This window comes from Zonotrichia leucophrys, chromosome 21 (genome assembly GCF_028769735.1).
Source record: "Zonotrichia leucophrys gambelii isolate GWCS_2022_RI chromosome 21, RI_Zleu_2.0, whole genome shotgun sequence".
NCBI lineage: Eukaryota > Metazoa > Chordata > Aves > Passeriformes > Passerellidae > Zonotrichia > Zonotrichia leucophrys.
Genome location: NC_088190.1, coordinates 5,355,747 through 5,372,818, shown reverse-complemented (window position 1 = coordinate 5,372,818; position 17,072 = coordinate 5,355,747). Strand labels below are relative to the sequence as shown.

The window sequence follows — 17,072 nt, the reverse complement described above, 5'->3', positions numbered from 1 at the left end:
AGGGGTGGCACAGAGCTGGTCCTGCTGGGGGTGTGGGTGAGCCATTGTGGGGACACTGCTCTGGGGACAGGTCACTGTGGCCACCATTGTGGGGACACTGCTCTGGGGACACAGGTCACTGTGGCCACCACTGCTGGGGACACTGCTCTGGGGACAGGTCAGTCACTCTGGCCACCATTGTGGGGACACTGCTCTGGGGACAGGTCACTGTGGCCACCACTGCTGGGGACACTGCTCTGGGGACAGGTCAGTCACTGTGGCCACCATTGTGGGGACACTGCTCTGGGGACACAGGTCACTGTGGCCACCGCTGCTGGGGACACAGCTCTGGGGACACAGGTCACTGTGGCCACCATTGTGGGGACACTGCTCTGGGGACAGGTCACTCTGGCCACCATTGTGGGGACACTGCTCTGGGGACAGGTCAGTCACTCTGGCCACCATTGTGGGGACACTGCTCTGGGGACAGGTCACTCTGGCCACCATTGTGGGGACACTGCTCTGGGGACAGGTCCGTCACTCTGGCCACCACTGTTGGGGACATTTCACTGCAGCCTGGGACACCTCACCATGGCCATGAACTCTGGTGAAACCTCACTGTGGCCACCTGGGGACCCTCCAGGAACCTGTCACCCCCTCCAGGGACACCTCATGGTGGCCACAGCTCTGGGTTCACCACAGGGACATGTCACAGTGGGCACCATCGCCATGGCCACCAAGGATATGTCACAGCTTTGGGGACATCTCACCATTGTGCTTATCAGTGGTTGGGACACTCTTATCAACACCAGTGCTTGGGGACACTGCACCATGGCTGTGTCACTGCCACCAGCTCTGGGGACACCTCAGTACAGATGTCACATCCAGGGATGTCACAGCCCTGGGACATCTCCAGGGACAGGCCACCACCTCCCACCTGTGTCCGCCTAAGCCCTGGGGGTCACCTGGAGGTGTGGAGGGTGCCACTGTCACCACAGTGATGTCCCCACCTCCCAGCTGGGGCCAGCAGGGATCCCCAGGTCACACAAAATGTCCCCAGTGCCCCAGGAAGTGCCACCACCCTCGGTGGCATTGGACACATCCCTTAGTTTACATGAGAAGGAATTTGGAGGTGGCAAGTGAAGAAAACTGGGAGAGTCCCAGGTTTGATTATTTTTTTTTCAGTGTTTATTAAAAACAAAAACAAAAAACAGGAAAGGGGGGGGTGGGACCATGTGTGGTTTTTTTTCAATTTTTTTTTTTTTCCTTTTCTTTTCTTAAAAAGATCGTGCTGGCTGAGGGGGGAGTGGGGGGGGGGTCCTTACCTGCCTGGGGGGGGACCCCCACCACTGTCCTCTGCTTGGGCACCCCCAAACCCAGCCCAGAGCGTGGGGGGTGTGTGTGAACGGGGGGTGACGCCTCCTCCGCGCCCCCCACCCCTCCCTGACCCCTTTTGGGGGGCGTCCAAACCTCCCTGCGGGGGCCCCAATCCCAGCTGGGGGAGGGAGCACACGTTAAGGCAACAACCGTCCTGCTTGGCTCTGCTCACCTGGGGGGGGGGACACGGGGGGGGACACGTGGGGACCCCCCCTCCCTGCTGGAGAAGGGGGGAGGTGACCCCCCAAAGGTGGGTGAGGGGTGGGGGGGCTCTAGAGCTACGGGCTATTTACACCCCCCGGGGGGGGCAGGGGGGGCGGGGTGTGCTCACAAGTGTCTCCCCCCCCTTTGCCCCCTCCCCGGGGCCGCATTGGGGGGGTCAGGGGTCCCCTGGGGGGGGGGAGTTGGGGGTCCCGTGCCCCCCCCCCCTCAGGAGTCCTTGAGCATGTTGATGCGGGCGTAGATCTTGAGGGCAGGGCCCAGCTTGATGTTCATGGTGCTCATGAGATGATCCTCCTTGAGCAGCAGCAGCGCCTGCCCGTCGATCTCCTGCGTCCTGAACTCCTCGGCGATCTCCTGGCAGCCTGTGGGGACGGGCAGCGTCAGCAAAGCCTCTCACAGCCCCCAAAAATACACCCAGGGGCTTCTCTGGGCTTGAATCCCCCTCATAATCCCTCAAAAATACACCCAGGGGCTTCTCTGGGCTTGAATCCCCCAAAAATACACCCAGGGGCTTCTCTGGGCTTGAATCCCCCTCACAACCCCCAAAAATACACCCAGGGGCTTCTCTGGGCCTGAATCCCCCTCATAATCCCTCAAAAATACACCCAGGGGCTTCTCTGGGCTTGAATCCCCCTCATAATCCCCAAAAATACACTCAGGGGCTTCTTTGGGCTTGAATCCCCCTGACAGCCCCCAAAAATACACCCAGGGGCTTCTCTGGGCTTGAATCCCCCTCACAGCCCCCAAAAATACACCCAGGGGCTCCTCTGGCTTGAATCCCCCTCATAATCCCCAAAAATACACTCAGGATTCTCTGGGCTTGAATCCCCCTCATAATCCCCAAAAATACACCCAGGGGCTTCTCTGGGCTTGAATCCCCCTCATAATCCCCAAAAATACACCCAGGGGCTTCTCTGGGCTTGAATCCCCCTCATAATCCCCAAAAATACACTCAGGATTCTCTGGGCTTGAATCCCCCTCATAATCCCCAAAAATACACTCAGGGGCTTCTCTGGGCTTGAATCCCCCTCACAGCCCCCAAAAATACACCCAGGGGCTTGAATCCCCCAAAAAATCTTATTTAGGAAGCCGTATGTAAATGGCTTCCTCCAATTATCCTTTAGGTTTATTTGTAAGTAAATACAAATAAACCTGCCCCCTGCCCTCCCAATATTAATGGGTTTGTGAGTAGATTCCATCCCCACTAAAAATATTGATGGGGTTATCTGTGAGTAAATCACCCCCCATAAATATATTTATGGGATTATGTGTGTGTAAATCCTACTCTAAAATATGGGGTTCTCTGTGAATAAATCTCTCCCCAAATCCCCAATTTTGGGGTTATCCTTGAGTAGATCAACACATCCTGAGGGACACAAATCCTCCCAAAACCACAGTGCTGGGTATCTGTGGGTAGATCCCCGTCCATCCCAGGACATTCCTCAATCTTGAGTAGATCCCTCCTTGAACACATCCTGAGGGACACAAATCCTCCCAAAACTGGGTATCTTTGGGTAGATCCCCGTCCATCCCAGGGCGTTCCTCAATCTTGAGTAGATCCCTCTAGAACACATCCTGAGGGACACAAATCCTCCCAAAACCACAGTGCTGGGTATGTGTGGGTAGATCCCCCTCCATCCCAGGACATTCCTCAGTCTTGAGTAGATTTCCCCATGAACACATCCTGAGGGACACAAATCCTCCCAAAACCACAGTGCTGGGTATGTGTGGGTAGATCCCTGTCCATCCCAGGGCGTTCCTCAATCTTGAGTACATCCCTCCTTGAACACAAATCCTCCCAAAACTGAGTATCTGTGGGTAGATAGATCCCTGTCCATCCCAGGGCATTCCTCAATCTTGAGTAGATTCCCCCATGAACACATCCTGAGGGACACAAATCCTCTCAAAACTGGGTATGTGTGGGTAGATCCCCACCCATCCCAGGGCGTTCCTCAATCTTGAGTAGATCCCTCCTTGAACACAAATCCTCCCAAAACTGGGTATGTGTGGGTAGATCCCCGTCCATCCCAGGACATTCCTCAATCTTGAGTAGATCCCTCCTTGAACACAACCTGAGGGACACAAATCCTCCCAAAACTGGGTATCTTTGGGTAGATCCCCGTCCATCCCAGGGCGTTCCTCACCCGGCAGCGAGCGGATGAACTCGTAGACGTCCTCCACGTTCCACTTGCTGGGCTCGCTGGGCAGGAAGCGGTGGCCGAGGCCGGGCAGGTCGCGCTCGGGCAGCTCCATGTCCCGCAGCTCCAGCTCCCGCTCCCCCTGCCGGCGCCGCGACGTGGAGGAGCTGGCCGAGATGGGCGACAGCGGCTCCTCGTAGCTGGAGTTGTCCGAGCAGCGGCTGGAATCCTCCTGGCTGTGGTTGAGCTGCAACGACGCCGTCACCGACCCCGCTGGGACGGACCCCGGGGGCTGCGGGGGCAGTGCTGGCCTCAGCACCGGCCCCGTGTCACCAAATTTAGGGACAAACCCCAGCTTCAGAGCCCACCCCGTGTCACCAAATTTAGGGACAAACCCCAGGCTCAGTGCCCACCCTGTGTTCCCAAAATTTAGGGACAAACCACAGCATCAGCACTGGCCCCATGTCACCAAATTTAGGGGCAAACCCCAGGCTCAGCGCCTGCCCCACATCACCAACATTCAGGGACAAACCCCAGGCTCAGCACCCACCCTGTGTTCCCAAAATTTAGGGACAAACCCCAGGCTCAGCACCAGCCCCGTGTCATCAAAACTCAGGGATGAACCCCAGCCTCAGCATCCACCCCGTGTCACCAAATTTAGGGACAAACCCCAGCCTCAGTGCTCACCCCATGTCACCAAAACTCGGGGACAAACCCCAGCCTCAGTGCCCACCCTGTGTTCCCAAAATTTAGGGACAAACCCCAGCCTCAGCATCCACCCCGTGTCACCAAATTTAGAGATAAACCCCAGCCTCAGCACCTGCCCCACATCACCAAAATTCAAGGACAAATGCCAGCCTAAGTGCCCACCCCATTCCCAAAACTTAGGGACAAACCTCAGCCTCAGTGTCCACCCTGTGTTCCCAAAATTCAGGGACAAACCCCAGGCTCAGCACCCACTCCCTGTCCCCCGAGCTGAGGCCAAAACCCGGCCTCAGTGCCCACCCTGTGCCCCCAAAGCCAGGGACAACCCAAGGCTCGGAGCCCACCCAAAACTGGGGCCAAGCCCCAGCCCCAAGGCCCAGCCCTGCCCTCAGTGGCCAGCCCGTGTCCCCTCACCTGTTTCTTGCTGTCCTTGCTCAGGGGGGGCAGGGTCCCCTTGCAGCTGCGGCGCCGCCCGTGGGGGGGCCCTCCCGGTTTCTGCAGTTTGCTGCGGTCGGGGTGGAACAGCCCCACCCTCTTGGTGCAGCCCACGTTGTACCTGCACGGAGCCGGGCCATGAGGGGTCCCCACCCCACCGGGGGAACCCTGGGGGTACCTCTACCCCACCAAAGAAGCAGATTTTGGGGTTACCCCTCCCACACTGAATGGATTTTCAGGTTACCTTTACCCTGGCAGGTGATTTCTGGGGATACCTCTACTCTTGTCAAGTGGATTTTGGGGTACCTCTACTCCACTGAAAAGGGTCTAGATGGGTTTTGGTGTTACATCTGCTCGGTCAAGTGGTTTTTGGGGTTGCCTCTACCCTGCTTGGGTGGATTTTGGGGCTACCTCTATGTGGCTGTGGAGGGGCCTGGGTGGATTTTGGGATCACCTCTACCCCACCATGGAGGGACAGCATGGGTTTTGGGGTTACCTCTATACAAACAAGGAAAGGTTGGGTGGGTTTTGGGGTCACCTCTGTCCCAGCAAACAGGGGTGGGTTTTGGGGTTACCTCTACTGCAGCAAGCAGGGGTTGTGTGGGTTTTGGGGTTACCCCTGCCCCAGCAAGGAGGGATGGCATGGATTTTGGGGTTGGGTGGGTTTTGGGGTGACCTGTGCCCCAGCACCAGAGGGGTTGGGTGGGTTTTGGGGTTACCTGTACCCTAAAAATTAGGGGTTGGGTGGGTTTTGGAGTTATCTCTATGCGGCAAGGAGGGATTGGGTGAGTTTTAGGGGTTATTTCCACCCTAACAAGGAGGGGTTGGGTGGGTTTTGGGGTTGGGTGAGTTTTGGGGTTACCTCTATGCAGCAAGGAGGGATTGGGGGGGTTTTAGGGGTTATTTCTACCCTAACAAGGAGGGGTTGGGTGGGTTTTGGGGTTGGGTGAGTTTTGGGGTTACCTCTATGCAGCAAGGAGGGATTGGGGGGGGTTTAGGGGTTATTTCTACCCTAACAAGGAGGGGTTGGGTGGGTTTTGGGGTTACCTCTTGGCACAGGCCATGGAGCAGAAGCGCTTGGAGCGCTTGAATTTGTAGGCGAAGTCAACGCGGCCGCAGAGCTCACACTTCAACTTGGGGGGGTTCCCCTCCTCTTTGGATTCTGGGGGGCGTGGAGGGACACCCAGAGAGAGAAACCAGCCAGCTCAGCCGGGGGGAGCACTCGGGGGCATCCCGGGGTTCAGGGGGGTCCCAGGGCCCGGGCGCTACCTTGCAGGTACGGCTCCTCCATGTCCGAGTCGGTGGTGGTGGTGTTGTCCTGTGCTGGCAGCTTGTCTGGCAGCAGCTCCTGTGCATACTGCTTGTGCAGGGCCCCCACCAGCAGCGAGGAGCGGCCCACCTGTGCAACACACCTGGCTGCACCGGTGCCCAGGGAGCCCTGAGGGTGCCCACGGGGCTGGCACGGCCCATCCCACCCCTCAAATCCAGGGATGGGGTGAGGACAGGTACCAGGGACAGCTCTGCACCTCCCTGGGTGACAAGCGTGGGGATTTGGGCTCCAGCTGTTCTTGGAGTGACCCATTCCCAACCCCTTAAATCCAGGAGCAGGGATAAGGAGAGGAGGGTACATTACCAGGAGCGATTCTACCCCTTCCTGGCTGCCGAAGTGCTCAATAACACAGGCAAAGGTTTGGGGGTTCATCATTGCCCACTCCCAATCTCCAAATCCCAACGCCCCCTTCCCAATCTCTCAGCTCCAGGAATGTTACAGGAACAGTTCTGTCTCTTCCTCAATGCTCAATAACATGGGTGAGGATTTGGGAGCTCATAATTGGGCATCCCATTCCCAACCCCAAAAATCCCAATGCCCCCTTCCCAATCCCTCAGCTCCAGGTATGTTACTGGAACAGCTCTGTCTCTTCCTCAATGCTCAATAAAATGGTGAGATTGGGGTCATAATGGGCATCCATTCCAATCCCCAAATCCAGCCCCTTCCAATCCCCAGTCGGAATGTACAGGACAGTTCTGTCCTCCAGAAGATGGAAATGCTCAATAAGATGGGTGAGGATTTGGGGGTTCATAATTGGGCATCCCATTCCCAACTCCCCAAATCCCAACCCCACCTTCCCAATCCCTCAGCTCCAGGAATGTTACAGGAACAGCTCTGTCTCTTCCTCAATGCTCAATAAATGGGTGAGGATTTGGGGGTTCATGATTGTCTGGGCATCCCATTCCCAACCCCTCTTCTCAATTTCCCACATCCAGGAACAAGGACAGGTGCAGGAGATGCATTACTGGGAATGGCTCAGCCCCTTCCTGCACAATAAGGAACTCAAAAATGTGAAGATTTGGGGATTCTCAGTGGTGTGGATGCCCCACTCCCAAACCCCAAACCCAGAAGCGAGGACAGAGAGAGGGGAATCACCAGGAATGGTTCTGCCCCTTCCTGGACAACGAATTACAGAATAAATGAGTAACATTTGGGGGTTCACAATGGTCTGGGTGCCTCATTCCCAACCCCCCAAAGACAGAATCCCCCCTCCCACACACACACATCAGGGATAAGGATATGGATGGGTGGATACGTTACCAGAACGGCACAATCCCTTCCTGAATGATGCATAACTCAACAATGTGGGGGAAGATTTGGGGGTTCACAAAGGCCTGGATGCCCATCCCAACATCCCTCTGTCCCAGAAAGGGGGACAGGAGGGGGAGATACCATACCAGGAACATTTTTCCTCTTTTCTCAGTCATGAAGCCCTCGACACATGGGTGGAGGATTTTGGGTGGAGGGGATCATGATTATTTGGATGCCCCATTCCCAAAACCCCAAATTCAAGGATAAGGATGCAGAGAGAGATATACATTACTGGGAATGGTCCTAAATTCAGGGACGAGGATGCACAGAGATATACATTACTGGGAATGGTTCTGCCCCTTCCTGGATGACGTCCTCGATGAAATGGGTGAGGGTTTATGACTTCAGGACAGTGGGTGCTCCATTCCCAACCTCCCAAATTCAGGACAGGGATTTTGGGATACATTACCGGGAAGAGCTCAGCCCCTTCCCGAATGACAAAACACTCGGTAACGGGATAAACCATAGGGATAAACCACGGAGAGCACCGGGAGCAGCTCAGCCTCTTCCCGAATGACAAAACACTCGGTAACGGGATAAACCACAGGGATAAACCACGGAGAGCACCGGGAGCAGCTCAGCCCGTTCCCGAATGACGAAGCAGGGTCGGATTTGGGGGTTCAGGCCTGACCGTGTGCCCCATTCCCCCCGCCCCAAAGGCCAGCCCTGGCCCCGGTAGATCGGGATACGTTACCGGGAAGGGCTCGGCGCCCTCCTGGATGACGAAGCCCTCGATGACGTGCGTGAGGATCTGGGGTTTCACGATGGCCTGGGGCGGTTTGTTCTCACCATTGTGGGGGGCGGCGCCGGCGACGGTGGCGGCAGCGCTGCCGGAGCCCGAGGTCATCCCGGGAATGCGGGGCTGCGCATGGAGGCGCTCGGGGGGCTCTGGGGACAGCGGGGCACACGCGGTGAGCGGCGAGGGGCGGGCGCTGACGCCGCCGCTGACGCGGGGCCGCGATTTCCATACAGCTGGAACGGGGAGCAGCTGCTGCCGCTCCCAGCGCCGCCCAGCCGGCCCCGGGGGGTGCCAAAGGGGGAAAAGGGCCCCCAAAATACCCGCGGGGCTGCGGGCACGGCCGCAGAGCGCGGAGGGAGCGGGGCAGCCCCGGCGCGGCGCTGGGAGGCACCGGCCAGGCCGCGGCTTCCCCGGCGGGGCTCGGTGCGCGGCGGAAAGCCCCGATGTGCCCCAGAAAGGCCCCAACGGGGCTCGATCCAGCCCGGAAAGCGCAGATCTGCCCCAGCAGAGTCCCAGAGAGGCCCGAACCGCCCCTCAGGCCGCGGCACATCCCGGTAGCGCCGGGCAGGGCCCGATCTGCGCCCGTGAGATCCCAGCACAGCCCAGCAGGGCCCGCTGGCCCCGGCCCAGCCCGCCCCGGCCCCGCTCCTCTCCAGGCCGCCCCGGGCCGCGCAGGCCCCGGCACCCCCATCACCTTTGTCCGGCGGCGGCGGCGGCTCCCGCTGCCCCCGCCCCTCCCTCGCCCGGGCCGCGGGGCCGGACCGGGGCCGGGGGCGGATGCGGAAGTGAGGTCAGAGCCGCCGCCGCCGCCGCCCCGGGCCGGGCCTGGCCGCCGCGGTCGGCGCTCACTCACCGGGCGCTCAGCGGGTCGGGGGGGCCATGGCGGGGGGCCCGGGCCGGGGCTGCGGCGGGAGCGGCGCCGGGAGCGGGGCCAGGGCCGAGCGGGGACAAAGGCGGCGGCGGGGGCGGAGCCTGCCGCGGACACGCCCCCGCGCGCCCATTGGCGGGCGCTGCCGCCTCGCGCGCCCGGAGCCTCGGACACGCCCTTCCAACAAAGGCTCCGCCTCCCGCGCCCCCGCTATCGCGGGGGCGGGGCCTCGCTCCACAAGGGGCGGGACTGCACGGGCGTGGCCACGCCCCCACATCGGTTGCACCCCCCACGCAGCCGGGGCGGAGCCTTCAGATATGGCCACGCCTCCCCAGCCCGCGCACCACTGCCGCGCCTACAGAAAGGGGCGTGGCCACAGCCCCACCCCTCGGGTGCCCGCTGTACATGAGCGTGGCGCGCGTGCGCCCCCCAGCGGCAGCGGCGGGCGCCGCACCCGGCCCGCAGCCCCGGGCTCAGCGAGCGCCCCTCAGTGCTGCCCGAGCTCCCCTCAGGGCTCCCGCAGCGCTGCCCGGCTTCACTGGCCCCCGCAGCATCAGGGCTCGGGGTGCAGCACCCCGCGAGTGGGTGCCCGTGGGAGCGGGGCGGGCGCTTACCGTGCGTGAGGGGCCGCTCGCCCTCGGGGGTGTCGGGGCCCGGGGGGGCGGCGGGCGGCGAGAGGGCGGGGGGCTGCGGCGGGGCGGCAGGCGGGCTCTCGGCGCTCCTCGGCACGGGCAGCGGGTCCCGGCGGGCGCCCTCGGGGACCCCGAGGGACGGCTGTGGCGGCAGGGACACGCGTGGGGCAGGGTCAGATGTGCACACACACGGGCGGGGGTCAGGTGTGCACACGCACGTGCGGGGCTCGGGGCAGGTGTGTGTGGCACAGGGACATGCACCTGCACGACTGGAGGGTGCACACTGTGCATGGGTCACACACAAGCATGTGCCTGGAGCGGGCATGCACATGCACACACATGTGTCACAGATGGGCACGCGTGTACAGACACACCTGATCTGGCGTGTACATTTGCACATGTGTGCAAGGAGCCTGTACACACCTCCACAAACACACACGTGCACGGGGCTGCATGAGTGTCACACACATGCACAGGCCAGACACACATGGGTCAAGCACAGGTGCACACACGGGCCAGGCAAGCACATCTGCACTCGTGTGCACACACATGCAGGGAGCAGACACATGCACATATGCACACATGCACGTGCATGCATCTGGCAAAGCTGTGCTCACACATGTGTGTGGGTCCAGGACACACGTATGAGATCAAACACGTGCACACACACACGGATCAGCCACATGCTCCCCGTGTCACAGCACCAGGTACACACGGCCACCAAAGTGCCATGGATGGGGCAAAGCTGTGCACAGGTGTGCATGGAGCAGGCACACACGTGCAGCGTGGCCCGAGCGTGCACACCTGCACACTGATGTCACAGCTGGGTCCCCATGCACATTTCAGGATCACACATGTGTGCAGGGATTGTGCACTTGCACACCCACACGCGTGTGCACACAGCTGACACCCCAGCACCCCCCACTCCCACTCCCGTGCCCCCATTCCTCTTTCCCCTCACAAGGCTGGCCTCACTGTGAGGGTTGGAGAGTTTGGATGTTGGACCTCCTGATGCAGGGTTGGTGGAGATGTTGGGGGCCCCTCCGATCAGTTTGTGAGTGTTTGGGGACCCCTGATGCAGGTCTGGGGAATTTTGGTCCTCTGATGCTGGTTGGGGGATTTTGGGCCCCTCCTGATGCAGGTTTGGGGGTGGGGTGTGGGACCCTCCTGATGCAGGTTGGGTGGGCGTGGCCCTCCTGATGCAGTTGGGAGTTTCGGGGACCCCTGATGCAGGTTTGGGGGTGGGATGTGTGGGGACCCCTCCTGATGCAGGTTTGGGGGGAGATGTTTGGGGGCCCCTCCTGATGCAGGTTTGGGGGAGATGTTTGGGGGCCCCTCCTGATGCAGGTTTGGGGGAGATGTGGGGCCCCTCACCGTGGGGCCGGCGGGCTGCAGCTGCAGGATGACAGCCGAGGCGTGCTGGAACTTGCGGGGGGCAGCGTGGCAGCCGGGGTGCCCGTTGGGGGGGCCGCCCTCGCCCCCCGCTCCCTGGGGCACCCCCGTTTTGGGCTGGGGGCCCGGGCCGGGGCTGGCAGGGGGCAGGGGCTGGAGCTGGGGGGTGCTGGGGGGGCCCGAGGGAGGCTGCCCACGGGGGCCCAGCTGCTGCTGCTGCTGCTGCTGGATGACGAACTGCTGCTGCTGCGGCTGCGGCTGCTGCGGCTGCATCGGCTTCGGCGGCTGCTGCAGGAACTGGGGGGGCTGCAGCGGGGCGTAGGCTGTGGGGACAGCAACGGGGACAGAGATGCCCCTGAGCACCACGGGACCCACCCCCAGCAGGCTGCTGCTCACTCTGTGTCTGTTCCCTCTGGTGCCCTCAGACAATCAGCTCTGCCAGCTCTTGCGGGAAGCTGCACTCAGGTGTCCCCAATTTTGGGAGCCATGCCAGTGCAGCACCCCAGGCTCCAGCACTCATGGAGCCCCCTGGCTCACACCCTCACTGCCCCAGCCCCCTGGGGTCCTATGGGTGCTGAGACCCTCCCGAGCGGGGCCCAGTGAGGGGACGGAGGTCCCAAACACAGACAGTGACAGCTGCAGGACACACCAGCGTGGGCCACCACTGGCGTCAGAGTGAACAGCCCGTGACTCCCCAGCACCCCGGGGTGCCCCCCCCCGGAGCAGCCCCTTACCTGGGGTGACGAGCGGGTGGGTGGCAGCGGGGGCGGCGCTGCGGGCCAGGCCATGGGCGCGGCCCTCGTGCCCCTCGGCCTTTTTGAGGTGCTCGGCGGGGGGCTCGGGCGGGGGCCCCCGGGGGGGGCCAGCACGGGGAGGGGCACCCCCGGGGGGCTTCATGGCCAGGGCAGGGAGGTGGGGGCCGGCGGGGCGCAGGGCCAGGCTGTGCACCTGCAACGGCAGCGGGTCAGGGGTGCCGGGGCAGGCTCTGGGGGCTGCCAGGGGCAGGGACACTCACCTGAGGGGTGCTGGGTGGTGGGGCAGGTGGCGGGGCCGGCGGAGGGGCCGGCGCGGGGCTCTCGGGCCGGACAGCGCTGACGGGGCCCGTGGGTGTGAAGATGAGCTGGGGACAGGGAGAGTGGGTGCACGGCTCACCGTGTCAGGGGTGGCACACCCTGTGTGTGTCCCTCCTCTGTGTCCCTACAGGGTGGCACATGGGTATCTCTCTATCTATGTAGGGTAGGAACAGGCACGCCCAGTGTGGGGGAGGGCACCCTATAGGGTCCCAACGTCCCCCCAAAGGCAAAGAGCACCTGCTTGGGTATCCCAAATGGAGCTCTAGGTGCCCTGTGGGGTCTGGGCACCCCCTGTGGGATGGGGTTCACCGTATATGGGGGCCAAATTCCCTCAGCTGAGTGAAGGCACCTCACGAAGTCTACACACCCCACAGCAGGGTGACAGGCACCCTGTGGGGTCCTTGGACCCCCAGGAGCTTGGGGGGCACCCCATAGACTCTGAGCACCCTACAGATTCCCCATGGGTCCCAGGCATGCCATGCAACGAGCACCCCTCCAGTGTCACGGCCATGTGCCCTTTGTGGGTTCCATCACCCCACAACAGGACGATGGGCACCCCAATGGTCCTGGGTGCAGCCCCACCCTTACCATCTGTGCCCGCAGGTACATCTGGGCCTGGCTGGCGGTGAGGGCGGGCGAGGCAGTGTTGCCCAGCAGCACGGCCTGCTGAGCGATGCCCGACGCGCCGGGCCCCACGCTCTGCGCCCGGTTCAGCAGCTGCGCCGCCGCCGGCGACGTCGCCAGGTTGATCTGCAACGGGCACCAGGACAAGGTCGGGGTGCTGGCATGGGTGGGCACGGTGGGTGGGTGGGTGCCCAGAGGCTGAGGGACTCACCGTGGGCTGCTGTGCCGGGGCGGGCTGGGTGCCGTTGCTCCCCGAGGAGCTGCTTTGCCGGTTCGCCGCCAGGCTTGCCTTGGGGGAGAGCTGAGGGTGAGGGCTGTGCCAGCCCCGAGCCACCCCCCGTGCCCACGGGGTGCCCGTACCTGCTGCACAGCGGCCAGGCTCTGGAGCTGGGCGCTGGTGAGGTGCTGCTGCTGGAGCGCAGCCGTCTGCAGCATGAGGTGCTGCTGCTGAGCCGCGTACATCTGCTGCAGGTACTGCGCCGCCGTGTTGGGCTGCCGGTGCAGCGCCTGCTGGATCACCTTTGGGGAGGAAATGTGGCCACGACCCCCCCGGTGCCCCCCAGCCCCCGGGTGCCCCCAGCCCCGTACCTGCACGGTCTGGCGGTCGGGGATGCCGCTGTAGACGGAGATCTGGGGCCCGGCGGGGCGCGCGGCCGCGCTGCTGGCGGGCGCTGGGGCCGCGCTGCCGGCGCTGCTGGCGGGAGCTGGGGCCGGGAGCTGCTCATTCTCCATGGCGGGGCCGGGCCAGGACGGTGGAACGGGGTCAGACTAGAGCTGGGGAGGAGAACACAGTGAGGGGAACCATCGGGCCTGGGGGCTGGAAGCACAGAGGAGGAGGAGGAAGAATGATGGGAGACCCTGTGCTCATCCTCCTCCACTAAAGCAGGGTCAGTGCCCCAGGGAAAATGGGGAAAGGGTGCATGGACAGAAGGAAGGAAAGGACAGGAGGATGGATGGACAGAGGGAAGGCTGGAAGGCAGAGAGATGGAGGGGAGGAGGTAGGGATGGACAGAAGGATGGCCTGGAGGAAGAGAGGGATGAAGGGATAGACAGGAAAGGAAATGAGGAATGGAGGGAAGTAGGAAAGAGACGGATGGGGAGAAGGAAATGAGGGAAGGAGAGGAAGGAAAGAGAGAAACCAAGGGAGTCATGGAACTAGGAAAGGGATGAAGGATGGAAGGACAGAGAGAAGGATAAACAGGAGAAGAAAAAGGGATGGACAAATGGAAGGATAGATGGGCAAAAAGGAACATAGAGGGGAGGAGGCAGGATGGACATAAGGACAGACAGAAGTAAGTAAGGAAGAAGAGACAAGAAGGACAGGAAACATAAAAGGAAGGAGAGGTCAAGGATGGAAGGCATGGAAAAGGAGGGGTCAAGGATGGAAGGAAGGATGGACAAGAGGACAGATAGAATAAATGACAGAAGGAATGACGGCTCTAAGAACGGAAGGAAGGAATGATGGACAGATAGAAAGATGGACAGAATGAGGAAAAGATCCAATGATAGAAGGAAATGCTGAAAAAAAGCAGGAAAGTGAGGGACCAAGGGATGGAGGGAAGAACAGAGCAGACAGAAGGGAGGAAGTATGGACAGATGGAAAGACACAAAAGGGAGGAAGGGATGGAAGAAAGGCTGGATGGACACAGGACAGGGATGCAGGGATGCAAGGAAGAATGGACAGAGGAAATGGATGAGGGATGAACGGATGGCAGGAGGGGGACAGACAGCATGACAGGACAGGAGGATGGGGACAGTGCTGTAGGGGCCAGAGAGGGGGGGTTTGTGGGTGGCACCTCTGTCACCACAGCCACTGTGGTGGCCATGACACTGCATGGTCACCGACAGCCACCCACGGCCACCGCTCTCCACCCGTGTCACCCATTTGAGCCCCTGCAGTGCCACCACAGCGGGACCAGGGACAACAGTGTGGGACACTGCAGACTATGGACAGCAGCCACTGAGGGTGGCCTTGGTCACCGTGCCACAGCACGGCCCCACCAGGCCATGCCAGCCTGGCACAGCAGGGACGTGGCAGCAGTGATGTCCTGGCCTCGTCCCCTGAGATGCCACTGTGCCAGCACAGGGTGGGACAGCCACGTGTCCAGGTGGCCTGTGACACTGCCCACCCTCAGCTCTGCATCCATGGCACGTTCACCATCAGCTGGAGACGCTCTGGGCACCTTTTCCCACCCAACAGCCACAGAGCTGCTTGTCCTGCTCTGGTGGCATGGAGGTGACACGGGGTCACTGCAGTGACTGACACAGAGGGATCACACCAGGCCCACCTGGACTCAATCCCCCAGGGGTGGGCAAAGCCCCCACAGCTCCCACTCACTGTGGGTCCAAGCCTGTCCTCCCTCACCAGGGAATTTGGGGTGTCACATGGGGACACCTCACTTTTGACCCAGAAGTCAAACCCCCAAACCATTCCACCCACCCAAAATAACAAAAAAGGGAAGATTTTGAGTAGTGCTGGCACCCATTGGGGTGGGGGAACATGGGGGGGTCCCACAGCTAGGACAGGATGAGCTGGAATTGCCTGAGCTGAGCCCAAAATGGGGGTGGCAAATGATGAGGGGGTAGGAAATGGGGACACAAATGGGATAAGAGGGGGAAGATGGGACAGTGAGCAGCAGCATGGAACAATATGGGGGTTCAGAATAAGGGGGGATGCAACGAGCTGGTGAGGGGTGGGATATGGTGGGAAGGTGGGATAGAAAAGAGAGGGGTCAGATAAAAGAGCAAGGATTGGAAAATGATGATGGGGTGGGAAAAATAATAAGCGGGAGCAAAACAGAGGAGGGGGTGGAAAATAATGGGAAAGAGGGGAAAACACAAATGACAGGGTTGGATAGAAATGAGGGATGTCAGATATTACACTGGGGGGTCAGAGGTAACAGCAAGCACTGGAATATGATTGATATAATAATAATAAAGGGTGCAGGACAGGGAGCAGCAGGATATGACACAGGGAATGATACGGGGGTGCAGAATAAGAGAGGGGATGCAAGATCCTGGTGAGGGGTGGAAAACACTACTGGGGTGGGATAGAAAAGAAAAGAGAGGGTCAGATTTAATAAAGGGGGAGTCAGATAAAACAGCAGGGACTGGAACATGATGGTGGGGAGTGGGAATAATACTAACGGTGCAAAATCAGAAAAGGGGGTAGGAGATGGGGAGTGGGATATGACGGCAAGGGAGTCAGATATAGTACAGGGGGCCAGAGATAACACGGGGGCACTGGAATATGATGGTGGGCGGTGGGCAATAATAACAGTAATAATAATAATAACAAGGGAGTCCAGAACCAGAGGAGGGAGCGCAGGAGAAGGGGAAGGAGGGGAGACACGGATGGGGTGGGAAATGGGGGCTCCACGGGGGGCAGGGAGCGGCGGGGGCCACGGCCCCGGCTGGGGAAACTGAGGCACGGCGGGTGCGCATGCGCGGCCCCCCCTCCCCTCAGCCAGCCCCCCCCTCCCCGGCCCAGACAAAGCCGCCGGGGCCCGGTAGCGGCGGCACGCGCGGTACCTGCGGGCCGGGCCGGGCGAGGCGGAGGCGGCGGGCGGGCTGTGCCATGGCCCGGGGGGCGCCGGGGGGTCCCGGAGCGGGGGTTGCGGGGATCCCGGGGGTCCCGGCGGGGCCGGGCCGGGCCCGCTCCCTCCTCCCTCCCTCAGGCGGCGGCGCGGCGGCGGCGCGAGGCCATCGCTCATTTGCATTCCTGCGCGCGTCACGTGGCGCCGCCCGGCCAATCGCCGCCCCGCCCGCCCCGCGCGCCCCGCCCACCGCGCTCCGCGCGCCCGCTGCTCGCGCTCGCCATGGCAACCCCGGTGGGGTGGGGGGTGTAGCGGGGTCGCCATGGCAACGGGGAGAGGAGGGGGCGCGGATGGGCCCGAGGGGAGCGGGCCGGAACCGGGACCGGCGGGGCTCAGCAGCGGGGAACCACGGAGATCCACTCGTCCGTGCTTCCAGGAGCCATCCCGGGGCTGCCCCGAGTCAGGCCCGGCGGGGCGCTGCGGCCTGGGGATGCTGGCGGCGGTCCCTGCTGTCACCGGGGGTCGCCCGGGGTCACCGCGAGGATGCTGAGAGCCGGGTCGGGCGACAAGACGCAGCGTGGAGTTGGTGGCAGCGGTCGCCGCTGTCGCATGGGGTCGCTCGAGTCAGCCCGGCGCTGCCCCGGGCGGGATGCGGCAGCCTGGGCACGGTGGCACCGCCGCCGGGGTCACCCGGGGCCACCCTGGGGATGC

The 17,072-nt window shown here is 61.8% G+C and overlaps 1 protein-coding gene across 5 annotated transcripts; it reads right to left on the bottom strand.

Annotated features, from left to right (window-relative positions):
• Nucleotides 1–1,144: 1,144 nt before the first annotated feature.
• PHC2 (polyhomeotic homolog 2) lies at nucleotides 1,145–16,513 on the bottom strand. Of its 5 annotated transcripts, none has more exons than XM_064730552.1 (15): nucleotides 16,357–16,513; nucleotides 13,414–13,599; nucleotides 13,186–13,344; nucleotides 13,037–13,114; nucleotides 12,790–12,951; nucleotides 12,144–12,248; nucleotides 11,863–12,076; nucleotides 11,111–11,451; nucleotides 9,719–9,878; nucleotides 8,192–8,385; nucleotides 6,126–6,255; nucleotides 5,904–6,018; nucleotides 4,836–4,977; nucleotides 3,723–4,008; nucleotides 1,145–1,940 (listed from the first exon to the last, which is right to left on the bottom strand). In XM_064730552.1, exons 2-15 carry the CDS (start codon nucleotides 13,555–13,557, stop codon nucleotides 1,786–1,788), a joined length of 2,385 nt encoding a protein of 794 aa, XP_064586622.1. In that variant the 5' UTR covers nucleotides 13,558–13,599; nucleotides 16,357–16,513; the 3' UTR covers nucleotides 1,145–1,785. The 5 variants fall into 5 exon arrangements, with proteins under 5 accessions (XP_064586622.1, XP_064586620.1, XP_064586625.1 ...); XM_064730550.1 differs by having other exon boundaries at nucleotides 5,904–6,040; nucleotides 6,127–6,255; XM_064730555.1 differs by having other exon boundaries at nucleotides 3,723–3,963; nucleotides 5,904–6,040; nucleotides 6,127–6,255.
• Nucleotides 16,514–17,072: the final 559 nt, after the last annotated feature.